General features: G+C 51.7%; 9 protein-coding genes across 9 annotated transcripts; 4 read left to right on the forward strand and 5 right to left on the reverse strand.

Annotated features, from left to right (window-relative positions):
- Positions 1–1,158: 1,158 nt before the first annotated feature.
- On the reverse strand, positions 1,159–2,145 carry J4E86_003130 (uncharacterized protein; the record flags this gene model as incomplete). The annotated part of the gene is made up of 1 exon (XM_051443686.1): positions 1,159–2,145. The coding sequence occupies one exon, from the start codon at positions 2,143–2,145 to the stop codon at positions 1,159–1,161; it is 987 nt and encodes a 328-aa protein (XP_051305181.1).
- A 455-nt stretch (positions 2,146–2,600) lies between these two features.
- On the forward strand, positions 2,601–5,371 carry J4E86_003131 (uncharacterized protein; the record flags this gene model as incomplete). Its single annotated transcript, XM_051443687.1, has 3 exons — positions 2,601–2,746; positions 2,799–4,344; positions 4,400–5,371. The coding sequence occupies 3 exons, from the start codon at positions 2,601–2,603 to the stop codon at positions 5,369–5,371; spliced, it is 2,664 nt and encodes an 887-aa protein (XP_051305182.1).
- Positions 5,372–5,850: 479 nt separating this feature from the next.
- On the reverse strand, positions 5,851–7,252 carry J4E86_003132 (uncharacterized protein; the record flags this gene model as incomplete). Its single annotated transcript, XM_051443688.1, has 2 exons — positions 5,851–7,100; positions 7,150–7,252. The coding sequence occupies 2 exons, from the start codon at positions 7,250–7,252 to the stop codon at positions 5,851–5,853; spliced, it is 1,353 nt and encodes a 450-aa protein (XP_051305183.1).
- A 530-nt stretch (positions 7,253–7,782) lies between these two features.
- J4E86_003133 (uncharacterized protein) lies at positions 7,783–8,176 on the forward strand (the record flags this gene model as incomplete). Its single annotated transcript, XM_051443689.1, has 2 exons — positions 7,783–7,850; positions 7,897–8,176. 2 exons carry the CDS (start codon positions 7,783–7,785, stop codon positions 8,174–8,176), a joined length of 348 nt encoding a protein of 115 aa, XP_051305184.1.
- A 2,102-nt stretch (positions 8,177–10,278) lies between these two features.
- On the reverse strand, positions 10,279–11,288 carry J4E86_003134 (uncharacterized protein; the record flags this gene model as incomplete). Its single annotated transcript, XM_051443690.1, has 2 exons — positions 10,279–10,631; positions 10,688–11,288. The coding sequence occupies 2 exons, from the start codon at positions 11,286–11,288 to the stop codon at positions 10,279–10,281; spliced, it is 954 nt and encodes a 317-aa protein (XP_051305185.1).
- A 992-nt stretch (positions 11,289–12,280) lies between these two features.
- J4E86_003135 (uncharacterized protein) lies at positions 12,281–13,286 on the forward strand (the record flags this gene model as incomplete). The annotated part of the gene is made up of 5 exons (XM_051443691.1): positions 12,281–12,368; positions 12,418–12,578; positions 12,625–12,742; positions 12,801–13,073; positions 13,141–13,286. The coding sequence occupies 5 exons, from the start codon at positions 12,281–12,283 to the stop codon at positions 13,284–13,286; spliced, it is 786 nt and encodes a 261-aa protein (XP_051305186.1).
- Positions 13,287–13,505: 219 nt separating this feature from the next.
- Positions 13,506–14,165, reverse strand: J4E86_003136 (uncharacterized protein; the record flags this gene model as incomplete). The annotated part of the gene is made up of 2 exons (XM_051443692.1): positions 13,506–13,744; positions 13,781–14,165. The coding sequence occupies 2 exons, from the start codon at positions 14,163–14,165 to the stop codon at positions 13,506–13,508; spliced, it is 624 nt and encodes a 207-aa protein (XP_051305187.1).
- A 610-nt stretch (positions 14,166–14,775) lies between these two features.
- J4E86_003137 (uncharacterized protein) lies at positions 14,776–17,034 on the reverse strand (the record flags this gene model as incomplete). Its single annotated transcript, XM_051443693.1, has 3 exons — positions 14,776–16,774; positions 16,828–16,975; positions 17,022–17,034. 3 exons carry the CDS (start codon positions 17,032–17,034, stop codon positions 14,776–14,778), a joined length of 2,160 nt encoding a protein of 719 aa, XP_051305188.1.
- A 328-nt stretch (positions 17,035–17,362) lies between these two features.
- Positions 17,363–17,954, forward strand: J4E86_003138 (uncharacterized protein; the record flags this gene model as incomplete). The annotated part of the gene is made up of 2 exons (XM_051443694.1): positions 17,363–17,534; positions 17,623–17,954. The coding sequence occupies 2 exons, from the start codon at positions 17,363–17,365 to the stop codon at positions 17,952–17,954; spliced, it is 504 nt and encodes a 167-aa protein (XP_051305189.1).
- Between the last annotated feature and the right edge of the window lie 64 nt (positions 17,955–18,018).

Below are 18,018 nucleotides of genomic sequence, written 5' to 3' on the forward strand. Positions count from 1 at the left end.
GAGCCACCACCCACGGACTAAGTTTCCGATTGATAGGATATTTCGTACAAGAACGAATGAAGCCTCTCACCAAGTCGTCCACAAACTCCACGCTGGTTTCCTCTATAAGACTTCCTGTAATCATCCAGTCTTCATCGCAACCGTATACAAACATATCAACCATAAGTCGGCGTGCTGGAGAGCTTGCACTACTGGTACCCGAATAGATGATGTTGATAGCGCTTTCTGGAGGAAAGGAGTCCCTTTCTACTGCATGGTCGATCATAGCGGAAAGAACAGCGTTCTGGAAGGTCTCGTCAACGAGTCTTTCGCCTAAAACGTACAAACGAGCAAGTTGGATGTGTCTGCCCACAAGAGGCCGAGTGACAACGACCTTTCTGCTGTAGAGCCAGTTGACGTAAGATTCAAAATCTTCTGGTTCTTCGTCCGGCAGGTCAATTTGTTTCTTTGAGTTGGCGCGCCATCTTGGCTTCATGGCGTTTTTGAAGAAATCAGATGTCGCCGTCAGTGTACCGATGTGGACGTGGAACTTCTTTTTGCCCACTTTGATAGGGATTGGCGCGCCTGAGACACTAGGAGAAGTCAGTAGGGCTCAATTCATTATAAGTAATAGTTGCTCACTCTGGAGATGGCGCAGTTGTGTCGTCGTTAACATGGCTCCGGGTTTTCGTGCGTAGTGACATAATGTACACAGGCGAAGTATGGTTGAATAGCTTGATAAGGTCGGTTTAATGGTGATGATAGTGGGGTTGAGAGTGTGGAGTGGGTCTTCCGGGTCGTTTATAAGGAGTTTCACGCAGAGAGTGAATCTCAGGGTAGCATTTGCTTGACAAAGTGAGAACCTGAGCGCGGCGCTTGCCCAAAGAGAATACCGCGTGAAATGAAAAATGAATTCCCCGAATGTCTTGGTCTCAATACCATTGAAAACTACGAAACTCCCCCTGTTTGGGTACATGTGCTTCCACAGATCGTCTTCACTTTTCGGTGTGAATTGCAAACGAGATTTTGGGTTTTCGCTGTTACTCATAGTGATCAACAGCGAGCCGAAAGAGACTGCAATCAGTGTAGTTCTTACTAGCACAGAGAAGGTAAATACAATGTTGACATGGCTAATGGTACACAACATACCAAAGGCGTCCACGGGTATCAAGAAATCAATCAGTCTGCCTCTCCGAAGTCGCTATGTCCCGTTTCGGCTGCGTGCTCCATCGCGCCCCGTTCTCCTGCCCCTTTCCAACCGCACGTGTTGCACTTGAGATCGAATTTCTGTGTATCGGTGTAATAGTGGGCTTTCTTCAGCTGCCCGCAAAGTTCCCTCGCAGCTTCAAGAATCACATCGTCCGCCGCATCGAATATCTTAACATCTTGCGAAGGATCTTGCGTGGACGCACCTTGGGGCACGAAGGCGATCGTGTCGTAGTGGATACCAGAATACACGACGATACAGCGCCTCGGTCTGCCCTCGTTGAATCGGTCCACCCGGTTGTCCTGGACATTGACACTGGCGATCTCGATGTCAAACTCTTGGGAAAGGATGCTGAGTTCGATGCCACCACCCCACGAGTCGGCATACGATATCCATTTGCAGTACTCATCTGGAGAGCGTTGCAGAATCGCCTCGTTGTACTGTTCCGGGTCTCTTTGAATAGCTTGCGCAACCATCGATCGAAGCTCGGTCATAGAATCGAGAGAATCTGTCAGGACTGCGCTACCAACAGCTCGAAACATGCAGGAGTTATCGTCAGGCATGACCCGAAGGACCATAGTGCCACCGCGGTCAGGCACGGGAACCTCGGGTGTTTCCTTGAGCGCCGAGTTCTGCTTCCGTTGAAGGGATAGTGGCGCCGCCTGTGATGTGTTTGCCTGTAGTTCTTGCTCCTGCTTCCGTTCGCTCGGGTCGCCAGTGGCTTGTGCAATGACTATGATGGATGCGCCGTTCAGCTTGAGATCGATATCCTTCAGCAACGTCGACATGCCGTATAGGGAAGGGTCGAGCGGTTGAGGCGGGTGGTTCCATTTCAGCTCGAAGAGTGGTAGTTCTGTCTTCTCGCTGATAGAGGACAGAAGGTCCGAGACGGCGGCGTTGTCGTCGAGTGATAGTGTGTGGGTGCCATTCGGCGCGCGTAACCGGATGCGAATCGGCATGGTTTGATGGGTCGGCTGGAGAGATGGAGGGATATACGTGTACGGAGGGATACAGGTGAGGGAGCTTCGAAGGCGTGGCGCGTGATGACAGTTGACTGGTGGGGCGACTTAGCGGTGGAGAGCTGCGCTGGTATTAGGGAAGCTGCGATGAGTGAGTTGGTATGAAGAGACGTAAATCTTCACGAATGCGCAAATATGAGGAGAGCTTTGTTAGGAAGAAAGGATCGTTTGTCAGCTACGGGAGAACGCTACAAAGACGACAGTTTGCACGGATCGGGTGACATGGCTGGCGTACGTGAAGGTTCCCGAATCATGGAGGAGGCCGGCCGTCCCCGGGGATCGGCGAATCTTACCTCCGTCCGGCGTCGCGACTTCCAGCATCCAGGACGCGACACGCCAACACCTAGCGCAAGAAGGATACCGAACACGACAGCATCGAGTCGACTATCGCAAACATGGCGACCGGACGCGCCCCAAGCTCGACACCGGTGCCCACGACCGAGACGGCTGAGTCCGCCGGCGCAACGTCTACCGTCACGGCGCCAGAATGGGAGGCCATGGCCAACCTCCTCAAGAATGTATACGACTACAGGATCGACGAGTAAGTTTCGACTTTATATGCGCCATGCTGCTCCCAGCTGATCAAAGTGCAGTGGAACATACGATCCTACCAAGCTCTTCCAGCGCAAAGTGAACAAGCGCGCCGTGCCCGACTACTACGATATCATCAAGGAGCCCATGGCCCTGAGTACGATAAAGGCCAAGATTGCGCAGCGAGAATACAAGAACTTTTCCGAGTTCGTACGCGACCTGGCGCTCATTCCCCACAATGCGCAGGTGTACAACAGGCAGGACTCGCAGGCATATGTCGATGCGCTCGAAGTAAAGAAGGTCATCGAACGCGAGCTGAAGAGGCTAGTCGACGACAAGATCGTTCCCGAGACAGTCGCCACCCTGCCGTTCTTGGGAGAGATTCCCGAACAAGACCCGCTGTTACCAGAGGAGGAAGAAGAGGAAGAGGAAGATGACGATGAGGAAGAACTCGAAGTGGACGAGGAAGAGGATGAGGACGAAGAAGATGAGGGCAAGCGCAAGAGGCGCCGCGGACCGCGTTCCACAGCAGCTATCACCAAGCGTGAAGGCGGTTCAAGAGCAGCAAAGGAAGACGCCAAGGCCGACGATCCAGAATCGCGGAAGAAGCGCGGACGACCGCCGCGGGTCGACACTCCTATGGAAGCGCGAATCAAGACCATTATGAAAGCAATCAGGAAACCGCGGAACCAACTCAACAAGCTCATGGTGAGCGCATTCGAGCGCGTCCCGGACAAGACAGTCATGCCCGAGTATCACTCTGAGATCAAGAATCCAATGGCCATGGACATCCTCAAGCGCAAGCTCAAGCGAAAGAAGTACAACTCTGTTGATCACTTCATGGTCGATGTAGAGCTCATGTTCGAAAACGCAAAGCAGTACAACGAAGAAGACAGCCAGATCTACAAGGACGCTGTGCATCTCCAGAAGGAGTCGCGCAAGGTTGCAAAGGCCGAGAAGGAGAAGCCGGATACCGAATACGTCATGGAAGAAGGCCGTATCCCTATGCCTAGCGGCATCGTTCACAACGGCGAGCTGTGGAAGGTCGGGGATTGGGTGCATATTCAGAACGCGAACGATCTCACAAAGCCGATTGTTGCCCAGATCTACCGCACTTGGCAGGACGCGAATGGTGGGCAGTGGGTAAACGCCTGCTGGTACTACCGCCCAGAGCAGACCGTGCACCGTTTCGACAGACACTTTTTCGAGAACGAAGTTGTCAAGACTGGCCAATATCGAGATCACCGCATCGACGAGGTCGTGGACCGATGTTTCGTTATGTTCATCACCCGTTACAACAAGGGCCGTCCCCGCGACTTTCCTTCTGATAAAGAGATCTATGTCTGCGAGGCTCGATACAACGAAGAGAACCACAAGCTCAACAAGATCAAGACATGGGCCAGTTGCTTACCCGACGAAGTGCGAGACAAGGACTACGTAATGGATCTCTTCGATGCGCCTCGAAAGTTGAAGAAGGTGCCCAGTCCGATCGCGTACCTGCTCAAGGACGAGCAAAAGGAGGACGACGATCTTCCAAAGCCAGAGTGGGGAGCTGAGAATGCTCCCCCAAAGATTGGCGCCGTGCATCGTCGTCCGCGTGACCCCAAGGTAAGTGAAAACTGCTCTAGGCCACCATGAGACCCAAAGCTAATAGTTCTTGTAGGATTCACCACCTCCCGAGCCCACTCCACCGCCGCCTCCGACACCTCCACCAGCACCCACTATGCCTACTCCAAGCTTACCTACGGCTTCGTCACATGGCTACGACTCCTCGAGGAACTATCCGATTGCGCAAGCGCCGACTCTGACGCCAATGCCTGCCCCTACACCGCAACAGCACCATGTCGCGCCAGCGTACACACCGACTCATGCGACACATTACCATACGCATTCTCAGTCGCCCGCCCCTCATATGCACCCGCAGGCACCGCAAGCACCTGCCTATCAACCTATCACACCACATGTGCCCTTCACACCCCAGCCAGCTGCGCCCATGCAGGGTTTCCAGACACCGCGGGCCGCGCAAGGCTACCAACAACCGTATCCACAGCAACTGCCGCTTAACTACAAAGCCCCGCAGCCTGTGGAGGTCTACGTCATGGCCGACCATGCAAACGCCAGTATACCGCTTGAGATTCGCGAGCAGTTCCAGCGTGACGAAAAGGGCCGCATCTTGTTCTTCACCGCGCCGCCTCTCAACGTGGAACAGCCGCTGACTAAGGATGGGCGCGCATTGGGACACTCGGCTCGTTATCTCGCTGCTAAGGCAAAGAAGGAAGCTCTGAAGGCTTCAAAGCGTAAAGCTGGCGAGGCGAATGTCGATGAGCGTGACCAGGCAGCGAAAAAAGCCAAGGCTGATGAGGAGGCAAAGTTCAAGAAAGCTGTCTCGGAGCTCGGTACGAAAGCACTAAAGGCATTGGAGGACCAGCTCGCCATCGCTACAAAGACGGATTTGGAGGGTCTTTTCAACGGCCAGACTGAAGAAGGCATCTCCGCGGTTCTGGATCAGCTCACCACCGCGCAGAAGATGGCTGTGCAGCGCGAATTGGAGCGTGAGATACACATCAAGGAGCGCGAGGAAAGTAGGATGACAGCAGTCACCGGTATGACGGCGAGATTGGAGGAGAAGTACTAAGGTACTGTGTACGATCCATTGTATTTGTGATATCCAGTGTAAGGTTACAAAGAGACCACGGCGTTTTGATGCTTGATAGTGGTTCTGGCTCCACACGAGTATATTCTGGGTATGCTTTGCTAAACTCAATTGGAACTTTTGTCTATCTGGGCCATCATCACCTGGGCACCTGTGAGTCCTCATAGCTCCCGTCCGTATAATTTCTTCACTCACTTCCGTCATAACAGAGGGGCCTGAATCTTTGAAGAGCGCATTGCTTTTATGTTGAGGCTCGACTAATTGAGAAACCTCGGGAATGCCGATTGCTCACTCGTTGTAGTACCTAAAACGGACACATGAAGCCGGTATTCTACCTCCTTGAGTCTGAATACCTTACTTACCCATGGCGCATCATCTCTTGCAATACATGCTGGTTCTTCAAGCCCAAAATCATCTTAACCTCATGTCCGACGTCGCTGCTTTGTCAGCCCGAGAGTCTTCTACATCAACGAAACCAATACCGCAAGCCGGTCTAGTTCTCGTCGCTCAGATTCCTCCTTCCTCTGATCCATGGCTTGCCTAAGCAGGAAACGACACTTGCCATATTGTCCTGATTCCGCAGCCGCTAGTGCGGATTTGCCGTCCTTTCCAACAGAATTGGGGTCTGCGCCGTGATCAAGCAGGAACTCGACGTCTTTCGCGAAGCCATCCTTCGCCGCCTGCCATAAGACATTGCTTCCATCGGGTGTGATAGCGTCGACGACTGCACCACTCTTGATAAGCATACGTGCAATGTCGTATCGCCTTCTCTTCAGAGCGTGCTGGAGTGAGGTTTTGTCCGAGCAGAGTTCGTTTGGTCCGACGACGCCATCTTTCAGCAATATTCTCCAGAATACGATCCCACCTCTTTTGTACAGTATTTCCATAGAGATAGAATCAATACGGTAGTGTGTCTTACTTCCTTCCTTGACATGCGCTACAGCCCCAGGGTTGTCGACTCCTAAGACGCGGTACAATACGGCCGTGTTGGTACTGTCAATAGCACAGTAGAGGAGCCGGTCACTAAAGGACCAAGACATAGATCTAGCGAAGGGCTCGTTCGCATCGCGGAAGTCAAACAGCGTGCTTGCTGCGACATTCTTATGCAAACGCACAGCCATGCACAAAGCTTCGCCAATCTGCCGAGCAGCACTTCGCATATCCTTCCACGTCTTAGCTTCGGGCTTGCCCTTGACGTTGTCAACGATATACTTGAGGATCTTTCGAAGCATAGCATCCTGATCCGCCACGATGGCGGCTTTGAGCGCGCTCGGCAAAAGAGCGTGACTTTGTTCGAGGAGCAGAGCTGGTGTGAGAGTGAGCGTTTCGAAGAGCCTCATATTTCCTGTTGCAGCAGCGATAAAGGGTATCATGTCCGCGAGGTTATATGGCCGCCCTCCTTTGTTGGCCTTCTCGGTACCCTTGATGTAACCGTGCAGGGCTTTTGATTCGAGGGCCATCATGCTAGTGCATACGATCATGATTGCCGCTGGGTAAAGTGTGGGATCTGGTTTGGACGCTTTGACCATGGCCCGTATGAAGTGGATGACTTGGTTTGGTGCTGTTTGGCGTCGCATAGTAGCCTTGTAGAGGATTTCAACCCGATACGTGTCGAAAAGACGGGCGGAGAAGGGGTTTTCCAGGAACTTGGCGAGGTTCCTAGAAGCAGCGACTGTAACGGTATGATCCTTGATTGTGTTTGCGAATGTTCCTGTTGTTTCTCAGTATACACGTGCACAAGGCCTCTGATTTGCACTTACTGCAGACGAGTCGATAACGTACGACAATTCCCCGGCCGACCTTGTTTGCCAGCGCCGCTATGACTTCCTCAAAAATCTCTATGGGTAGATTCAATAGCGGCATGTTGAGGTTCCCTCTCAGGGTTGCCGGTCGTGATGTGTAATGATCTGATTGGTGTTGGTCTGGTGCAGGATACTTCTTGTGGTATCAAAGAAGACAATAGCTTTAGCAAGACGGGGAGCGCGTGGACAGTGGGTCACAATCCGCCTTCACCTTGGGGCCGGCCTCTCACTTGATGAGTCGGCTAACAATCACACAAATGCGGCAGGTGCATGAATGACTGAAGGTGGCTTTCTCGATCGGATCGATGTAGTATACGATCCAACTCACTCTGTTCTACAGGCTTAGCAAACCTAGAGAGACGTCTAGGTACAAATTGTGCTGCTCGCATGATCATGTCCTGACGATGGTTTGTAGTCTCCTCAACGTCGTGTGATGTCATGGCAAACATCGACAGCACGTCAGCTGCCTATAGGCTCAACCTATTAATATGAGCGTATTCTTGTCAATGTGCATGCACGACGACCCGTATCACTTGTGAGATTTTTGAAACGCCACCACCTGCTCATTACCATTTTCTGCTTGCCAACCCGATGGCCGGAGATAGTCCAAACCTCATGTTTACACCTTCCAGGGCGGGTAACAATCCATACAATCCAGAGTGAGTTGAGCAGAACTAGCTCGCATCGTTTACTGACCATCAATAGCCCCACCAGCGATACCATTACTGTGAAAGTGGGGATGCCGAATTTCAACGATGGAAAGGACATCTTTACTGTTCAGAAATCCGTCCTTTACAACGATGATCAGTTCCGTGGTGGGTGTTGGATCAATAGCGACAGGACGGTACATCTCAGAGCAAAACCCGAAGACTTCAAGACCTACATGACATGGCTGTACACCCGCCGGCTGCCGGAGCATATTGCGGACCCAAAACCCAAAGCTGGATACCGAGTCGAACCTGGACTGGCTGCCGACTTCATATGATCTCGCGCGTAAAGTTGGTGATCCACGTTATCAAGACGTTCTGATCAGTCGGATGATCGAGTGCGCGCGAAGGATCGAAAGCTTCCTAAATATATCGTTCGTCGCAAGCTTATATGACGTGACAGAGGGTCTTGCGCATGCGCCGGACATCCTTGGTCGAGATTTGATGATAGATATCTGGACGTGGAAATGCCGACCTGAATGGCAGGGCCTAGACTTTCTCGAGACAGCTTACGAGCTCGCGGGGGATCTGATTTCAGCGTTAATTGCTCATCGCAATACATCACCAGAGGAGTTGGTGGAGCCATGGGCGAGCTCCCAGGCTGACCGGTATCTAGTTGGAGCAACTGAAGACGAATGATGGTGAGAAGGCATTTTGTTAGAATAAGCTGCAACTTGGGGCGATTTCTTACAAGACCAGTGCGAAAATAAAAATGCAGCAGCTTACATCCTTCACAGGAGGTTGCTTCGGTTGGAGAGCACTATGACGTGCAGTAGCGGCTCGGCAAACGCGTGAAGACGCGTCATCCCGCGATTACCATGCCGGGCTTCCATTCACCCACTTCAACGCGTATGGTTCCGCGCATGAAGAGTCATATTTGCACCACTTGATGCTTCGCAAATGTCGCGATGTGAAATCTCTAATCCACTATGGCCTTAGTGCTCACATGGCGCAATCATAACGACCAGCATCGCTATTCCCACTCGAGGACCCTGCCGAACTCACAATACATGCGCCGGCCACTCCTTCGATCTTTCGGATGGCAGGATGCCGCAGAATCGTTCGGACATGTCGGCGTCCTACCAATCTACTGCATCAAGCCTAGCAATACTGGCTCGCGAAGTTAGACAAGGGATGTGCAGTACTTCTAGCCTACGGCGGAGTTGCTGAAGTGGTGTTGTAACACGAGACGGATACTGGCTCGCAGCGACCATGGTACGCTTGCGCAACATTATGTCCACAATTCTGTCACCTGGAAACCGTGTTGTGAACACCCCAGGCAAGAACTCATCGTACGCGTTTCCAGGTAGGATGGCTTCCCCTCCAAAACGCCCAAAAAGAGCTAATGTTCATAGTGGTCCTGAGTGAGTCTATAAAACTCTGGTAATGGCGTTAACTTACAAAAACTAGCTTCACGGGCACAACAATCGCCGTCCGAGTCGAGGATGAAAAATTTCAGGTTCACCAGAAGCTTGCGTGTTCGACCTCGGACTTCTTCAAAAACGATGCCGGTATCGTCGCGATTGACGTCGAACAAAAACCAATCCGCATCGACGGTCATACTGCGGCCACCTTCAGAACATACCTCACTTGGCTGTACACGAAGCAGATGGAACATGTAACAGACATAAAGCATGTGTGGCAAACTTTAGTGAGGGCCTTCCTCATAGGGATCACGTTGCTCGATACCACGTTTCGTAATGCAGTCATAGCAAGCATGGCGCAGCGCGCGTGCGCCGGGAGATATCCAAGTCTCAGCATGGTGAAGGAAGTCTATATTGGCACGTCTAAGGGGGCTTCGATAAGGAATCTTCTGGTTGACATATGTGTTATAGCACGGCCAACTCTGTTGGACAAGCTATGCGACCCGGCAGCCGAAATGCACGGAGACTTCGTGAACGACCTACTATGGGCATTCTTCACGTCGCCCCAATCTCGTCCGGCAGACGAGAAGCCGTGGCTCACTGATCCACATCGCTATCTTGAAGCTGTCGGTTAGGCCATGGTGGCTATACCGTCCAATCTTTAGACGGGGATGACCGCCTTTCGCACTTCTTCCATTTCATGACCTATGCGTTGGTTAAAGTAGGCACACGCGTTATCTCATCACGTAGTCGATTTTACCATTTGGAAACTGCTGTGTGACGGCAGCGTTAATATTAATATCACGGTACATATCATGGTTCGATTCAGCGAAGGAGACCCAGGCACCGTATTGTTAGATGGAGACCAACACGTATCAAACACTATCAGCCATCGTATGCAGTTATGTAAAAACATGGCTACTAGTATAGGATAAGCTACCATTCGTCAATTGCAACGCTCGATCATGAACGTGTGATCCTAGCACACATGGTGATGCTACAGGCAATATGTTGAGTTATTGCGCCGCTCGATCGGCCTCTTCCAAAGCCTTGCCCGCGCTCATCTTGCCTAAATTCTCCACTTCCGGCATCAGCGGTGGGCTCGCATTTTCGACGCCATCGGTGTTTCCATCCCACTTCAAACGAACAAGAGCCATGCCCTCGGGATCATCAGCATCCTCTTTCTCTGCGACCAGGATGATGCTTCGGTGGACGGTAGGTCTGAAAGCACATTGTCGTGGATGTGCTCTGCGAATATCGGCCCAAGGATCGCTTGAAGAATGCCAGTTCCCGAGCATCTGGAAGCGAGACTCTTCTGTCTTCTTCATCTTGGCCCATGATGGCTCGAGCATGGAGCTGATGGGTACGGCTATGCAGAGTTAGCTAACGTGCAAAGTCTTGTACATGAGCACATGCGTTAGGTACCTTTTTTTACCAAGCTATACCACCCGTACACTTTCTTGGGCGACCCATCCGAAGTGGCAGGCCCCTGCGTTGCCTTGTCATCTTTGTCGTCATCATCCGCATACGGGTCATCCCCACCCCACTCCTCAGCCTCCAGTTCCTTCAGATCGAACCAATCTTGGTTACCGATATCGATATTGGAACCCCATGAATCCGCCTCGGCATTGCTGCAACGTCCAACGCCTGGAACGTCTTCCTCGTCTTGGCTCGAGTTGAGCAGAACGACTAAGACTCCTTTGTTGCCGAAGTCCTCTTGGTCGGCTACTATGAAGTAGAGCGGATGAATGGTATCGTCTTGGTCGCGTAGCTCGATGAAGTAGTCATAAACGTCTCGCAACGAGCGACCGCTGAAATCTGGCTGCGGAGCGAGTTTAGACCTTCCCGTACTGAGCTCGCCCGTGTTGATGCTTTCTTCAAGCCGTTGGCTGTCTGCTGTGTCTAGAGCAGCTGTGTAGAAGATGGCAAACTTGAAACGATTCAGATCATCTAGCGTGGCGCGGTGAGATTCTGTATTGGGCGCTTTCTTAGGGAGGGTTTTCGCGAGGTCTTTTGTGGAAGACATGTTGTACTCAGTGGTCTGATCGAAGGCAAAGAGTTGGTTTAGATGAGGTAGATGGGTAGGTAGAAACCACGTCTCAGCCGTAGTTCCCAGGTGGGTCAGTTCAGGCAACCGCGAATGCGTAACGAGGAGTGCTATAGTGGGGCGAGCCTTGTGATCAGAGACGGCCCTGCGTACACTATTGTTGCTCAAATTTTAGCGTCGCAGCCGGGCGTAAGCTGATGATGGATACGATGAGAAGTCACAAGTGGGGCAGAGTCGCACGAAGCTTATGTGTGGTGCTGCACACTACCTAGGTATGATGTCACAGATTTGATTATTGGAGGGCTCACTGGCGGGCCGAGCCTTCCCGTTCATGTACAGCCTCTTAGTTCCCGCACGTCTTGACGGTAATGTACGACACCTTCGCTTTCTCTCGGCTTGCCCGGTGAGAATGTCTCAGTATGCTGACGACTTAGTGCTATAGTCGAAGGTTGTACCATTTGTAGACATGGTTTAGTAAACTACTGCTGACCTGTTAAGTTTATCAGCTCTACTAAATACCATGGAATGAAGGGCATTGGCCAATTTCAATCATGATCTCGATGACAAGGCAGATATATGCCGAAGCCCAGCTTATTCACAGCAACGATTCGGGTAATCGGCTTTCGCTTTGCCATACCGGTGAGATTAGGCGCGCCATCTTCGACCATCGTATACGGCAACTACAAGCAGATCAATTCGCGCCTCATCCTTCTAACTTCTACCCGAGGCGGCTCCAACTGCGGTTCTGGAGATCATTGGCAAGATTCTGAAACTAGTTCAAGAATTCGATCATACGATTGCATCGACTATGTTCAGCTGTGAGTACAGAAGAGGCCTCCCAATACTTGGGCAGGGTTGACATGGGCATGTAAATGGGGGCCACGACGAGTATATAGAAGGCAGTCTCGATAACATGTATTCTAAACAACAGCCGTCTTCAAACACTTGCATATCATACTACACAAGCCATCATGTTCAAGACTCTCCTGGTTTCTGGTCTGATAGCCTCCGGGCTCGCCGCACCCGGTATGATATTCAACTGTAACGACAACCTCCAAGGTAAATGTCCCTGAATCCTTGGAAGCGATTAATACTCAACTAGACTCAGATATCTGCAACAACATGTGCTGGGGCGCTTACTGCACTAGACCATCATTCGGAGTAACACTGGACTATGACCGCTATGGTGGTACTGGGAATCGTGACAGTGCTGTCGGAAGAGCCCGTCAAAGATCGGCTGGCTGTCTTCCGAGGCCCAACCGTTGCAGTGTAAGACTCCATCAACTTTCCAAAGGATTTGCTGACCCCCACATAGACGGCCGGTGGTAATCCGCGTGCTGGCGAGAACTGCGACGAGTATCCATTCGCCAGTACCTCTGATGCCGATGCGGGTGGTCAAGTCACCAAGTGTGTCATCAGTAGGCACAACAGCCGTTAGTCCTCACCTCCCCCAAAGACAACTATGCAAACGAGCTAATGGTTCTATCATAGGTCAAGGCCGTATCATCCAACAATACTACACCGGCACATGCAACAGCCAGCCCTGCCAGTTCATCGTGGGCTTCGGCAATCCGGCCGCAAATGGAGTGCAATACTGTCAAGCTTACAATGATCCTCATGGTCAGTGTATCAATAACCAGACTGCGCGAATCTACAAGAACGGCGCCCCAGATGTGCGTCCAGCAACGAAGAAGCGCTCTGAGCTTGAGTCTATCGCACAGGCTGCGCTCTTCCGAATGGCTAGTGGCATGGAAGTACTGTTGCGTAAGTCTTGTTTCTTTACTCCTTCAAGTGGATGTGTCCCCGTCGACTAGTGCTGACAATCGTATAGCAATCGACACTGTACTCAACAGCACTTGGGTCCACCCCACTCCTCGCAACATGACTATGAAAGCATGGGTCGAGGAAAACGATGAGGACGAAGACCACATTGCCTGGGACTTTGTCGAGGACTTTGTCGCTACTAGGCTTGACTAAAGCCGCTTTGACACTTTCCCACTGCTCAGCCTCGCAAAATTCCCCGTGTTCTCCGAAACACTGACTTCCATTGAAGCTTGGTACTGCATCAGATTATCGTCACTTATCCGATCCATCAACACGACTGCATATTAAAACTGAGCATCATGGCTAGGAGTACCTTTTCTTTCTTTCTCTATCTACCTAGGTATAGATCATTACTTTGTAGCAAGCAATCTACTATACCCAATTCGCGTGTGGCATGTCATCATCCTCTTCATCATCACTCTCAACACGGCCCTCCTCCCCAGACGGTTCAATCGACTGTGACTTTTTGATGGTACGGAATTTGACAACACGTTCTCTTTTGGGCGATAGAGTCTTCTTCTTCTCTTTCGTCGTAGTAGCTTTGGCCTTAGTGGTCCGATTTCCCTTAGCCTTAGTAGCCTGCTTTCTCTTCGTAGCTGATACAGCAGGTTCTGCTGTCGAGATACTCTCGGCGCTTTCCAACTCACTGTCGTCCGAGCCGTGAGCAGCCACATCCTCCTCCTTCTTGACCTTTCTGCCTTTGGTTCCGCTATTCTTTGCTACTCTGGCATTCTTTGTCTTCTTTATGTTGTTCTTTTGCTGTTGCTTGGCCCCTGTCGTGCTCTTGCCAGTAGTTCTAGGCTTCTTCACAAGAACACATAGAGCCCTAGCGCGTATCCCCTCCTTAGCTCCAGTGTTAGACCTTGGTTTAGGTGAAGGTGACTTTGACGTTCGCAGCGCTGCCTCCTCGGCGGCCCTCTTTCTAGCCGCAGCCTCTTGGGCTTTCCGCAAAGCATCCTCGTTAAGACTTTCGCGAACTCCTGCTCGTCTCTCTCGAGTAGAAGCCGCGGTGGCAACGATCTTTGGTGGCATAATGATGATTATCGACTGCTTGGGACTGGAATCAATGCAGCGGCTTGGTGGTGAGTTCGATTGGGTATCACAAAGTAATTGTGTTCCGAAGATTGGCGAATGACTTTGTGATTTTGAACCGTAGACGGGATACTAGGCGCGAACTAAATAGCCCTGTCTTGTGTCGACCGCCGCATGCGGCCGATATGGTCGCGAACAAAGCCATACCAAAGAACCACAGAGGTTGAAGTAGATCCACTAAGTGATTATGGCGAAGATGCTTTGTTCCGAGACGTCAAAGATCGAGGACACTGTTGCGAGTTAAAAGTCAAGTACCGTGAGGGCCGACTGCTTTGCCTTTGTCTGTGAGTTAGAGGGTCTTGGGTACACCCAACCGTCCCACATAGACGCGCAGAGTCAAGCCAGCTGCCATTAAAACAGATAGGTATTGAGGGTATACTACCAAATGAAGATACATGTTATGACACTTCGTGTGCCTTCGCCTGCCATGATCGTGATCGTAACAACCTTGCAAACACCAAAAACGCGCGTAGCCCCAACAAACGCCAACAATACCGCAAGTCGTACGCTCATGTAATGATATGCTAAATACTCGCAATGCAAAGCGAGACTAACCGGCAAATGCAAATCGCTTAAGGTTAAACAACGGTTTTCGGGGTGAGCACTCGCTCTCGGCTTCGCTATCCGGAACAAGGAGGTCTTCGCTCCCCTTGAGTGATGATCTCCTCCTCTTCGCAGGCGTCATAGGAGGCGGTGAACTCGCGGCTATGACTACCTCGGCCTCTACAGCCGCCCAAGCAGAGACTGCAAGTTTCACGTCTATATCTTTCTTGGACGGTGTTCCGGGGATAATGGATTCCTCATCGGGCGCCGAAAAGGTTGTAAGAGCGGAAGCTTGAGATGGTGGTGTAGGTTGCCATGCCTCAGTGGGTCGACGGTTAAGACGACTCTTACTAGCTCTTGGTATACCCGGTGCTGGTGAGGGAGACTTGTATGTGAACTTTGATCGCAGCTCACTCATTGTGGATGCGATTGCAGCGCTGAAGGCCGTCTCGGGCTCGGGGGAGGTTGCCGGCGTGAGAGTGCCGATAGTATCTTGTGACTGCGCAGTGCTGCCCCTGGAGAAGACGGTCGACTGTGATTCGCTCCTAAAGCTGGACTGTGTATCACTGAAGACCCGTAGCTTCTTCTTAGAGGCAGACGCCGCTTGCTCTAAATCAGCCACTTCGGCCATAACCTCCTGTATTGAGTCATCCGAATAGAGCTCGAAGTCCTGGTCGGTCTTCCTCCTCCTACTTTTCTCTCGGTGTAAGGTTGGGCTTGGTTCTGGTATAGAAGGTGCGAAAAATTGGCTCCGCACAACACCCTCGTCGCCAGCGGCGAGTGTCTCGGAGACAGAATCGGAGCACAGTCGTTGTCTCTTAGAAGGATGCGGAACCGAACGTCTACCCGCAGTTGGATCAGTCATGGTGCGTCGTGGTGGTTGAGGCGCCGTACTAGGCGTAGGAGGGTTTGGCCGTAAACGTGAAATCGGAGCAGGCACTGCAGCCCATCCATTAGACTCTCTCTGTTGTTCCAGCAATACTTGCTGACTGGGTGAGGGTGTGAAAACATTGGGCGACAACTCGGCCAATGGCGTACGCTTAGGCTTGAAGAACGAATCAATCGGCTTTGAGCCTTTCGCGTCGGGTGTCTGAACAATTGTCGAGGCTCTCCGAGAGGGACCAAACGATTTGCCGCTAGGCCTACTGTTGCTGATGATGCTCATCGGAAGTTTTGTGCGTGGGTATAGGTCACCACTTGCAACACCCATGGCGAGGTGTGCAGGTACCTCCTCTCCAATGTAGGGCATATCAGCAAGATCGACCCCTTCATCGAGTGGCGTAAGATTGACCAGCTGCTTGGCGACCGGACAGTAGACCCATTGGTAAAGGAAGGTTTTCTCGGCCTGATCAAACAATTCCAAGAAACCAGCGGGCACCTTGAGCTTGCCGTCGTATTGCGCAGCTTTGACAAGACGGTCGACAGTCTTGTGTTTCCGCAACATTCGATGGGCAGTCTTCAGGCCAAGTCCACCGATACCTGAGAGATAATCGCAACCGCTGAGGATGCACATTCTTCGAAAGTCGGCGTCAGACCATCCCACGAAGCTGACTTCCCTACAGGCTGTGAAGTGATTCCGGTTGATCTCGATGCATTCTCCGTATTTGTCCAGCTTTGTTATCAGGCACTTGACGCCGAAGACGAGTAGATCGGAGTCTTCGGACAAGACCCCATGGATTATGCCCTTCCGCTCCAGGTATGCAAGCTGCGAATCAGCTTCGTAAGGCGCGACGACGTACTCGATGTTGTGCTGCTTCAGTTCTTCGATGACCATCCGCGCCATTTCCGGTGTCACGTCCACGCTCTTCTGCAATTCCTGTTGCGCCTGTGCTGTCTTTCCGACCTTGAGGAGCTCCAGCCCGAGCCTCTTGCCCTCCTTTCTTCGTTCTCTTCGATCTTTCTCCGTGCCAGCTTTGCTCGGTAAGTTGTCTCCGTCGAATACAAGGTAGGGGGTGACGCCGAAGTGGATGAGCATGCGGACGCGGTGCATGACAAAGTCGACATATCTAAGGATGAAGGTTAGTAAGCACTCGTCATCCATGGATGCATCAACGCATACTTGGTCGTCGGCTTCTCGAGCGCCAGGTCAATCGCACAGGTCGCGGTAGCGCGGTGGAGCCAGCCATACGTGTCGACGCCTATCGTCTTGCCGGCGTATTTCTTGAGAGTACATGGTTGCTGAACCGACTTGAGCAGCGGAAGGAGGCCTGTTCGACTGTCAGTATTGTAGACGGGATGATTGGGTGTACCAACCTGAGATGCCCATCTTGTACCCTTTGCCGCTCACGCGTCCGTCCTATACAACGGGCAGAGAAGCAACAGCTACCGCAACATGGTGGTTTCGCAGTCTGGTGACGAGAGGAGAAACGCCCTTATGCACTGCGAATCAAGCGAAAAAGAAAAGGGAGCGCGTTCACATCGATAGTGTGGAGCAGTCATTGATCGCGGGTACACGAGATGACAGGAACGCGCCCCGCTAACATATGCACTAGTCCGTGTCCGACGGCTAGCGTGGTCGCGATCGCCGAGCGCCGATGGATGTCCAAAATTTCTTGCGCAGACACCAACACCAAACAAAACGTCAAACTTTCAAAATGGTCAGCAATCGTCTCGACAAGGTGCACAAGAAGATTACGAAGAAGAAGGGAAAGAATCCCAACCTGCACGAGGGCAGCCGAGATACCAAGCGGCTACAGAGCGCAGCGCAGAGAGACGAAAAGCTCAATCGCGTTTTCAGACAACGAAAAGATCAAAATCGAACATACGGTATGCGTTATGTTTGCAATAGATTGACTGTATTATCGCTAACTAGTGATAGTTAATAGAGTCAAATCATTCCAATCATATACCGCAGAGCATGTTGCATCACTCAGCGTACCGGAGATCCAGGCCATGATTGAGGATTACTTGGGTCGCGATGACGAAGAGCTGGCCCAACTGAAAGCAGCTCGTCGTCCGGGACGACCAGCAAGCACGCGTCAAAATTTGTTGGAGATCCACCAGAACACCGAGCGAGACGAGTATGCCGCTGGCTTCTGGGTACCGGACCTTGAGGACGAACTCAACCTGAAGAAGCTGAAAGACTGGAACGGCGAGTGGGCTCAGCTGGCCACGCTCAAGTTTTCCAGAATCTCAAAGGAGGGTTTCAAGAAGGAGTCTAGCTTCCCGCCCAAGGGCATGTCATGAGCGAATGAGAAATGCATGGATCGGAGTAATTGAAGGATTCGGGCGTTTGGGAGCAAGTTACAAC

The sequence above is a fragment of the Alternaria arbusti genome (assembly GCF_024043155.1).
Source record: "Alternaria arbusti strain BMP 1465 chromosome Unknown scaffold_3, whole genome shotgun sequence".
NCBI lineage: Eukaryota > Fungi > Ascomycota > Dothideomycetes > Pleosporales > Pleosporaceae > Alternaria > Alternaria arbusti.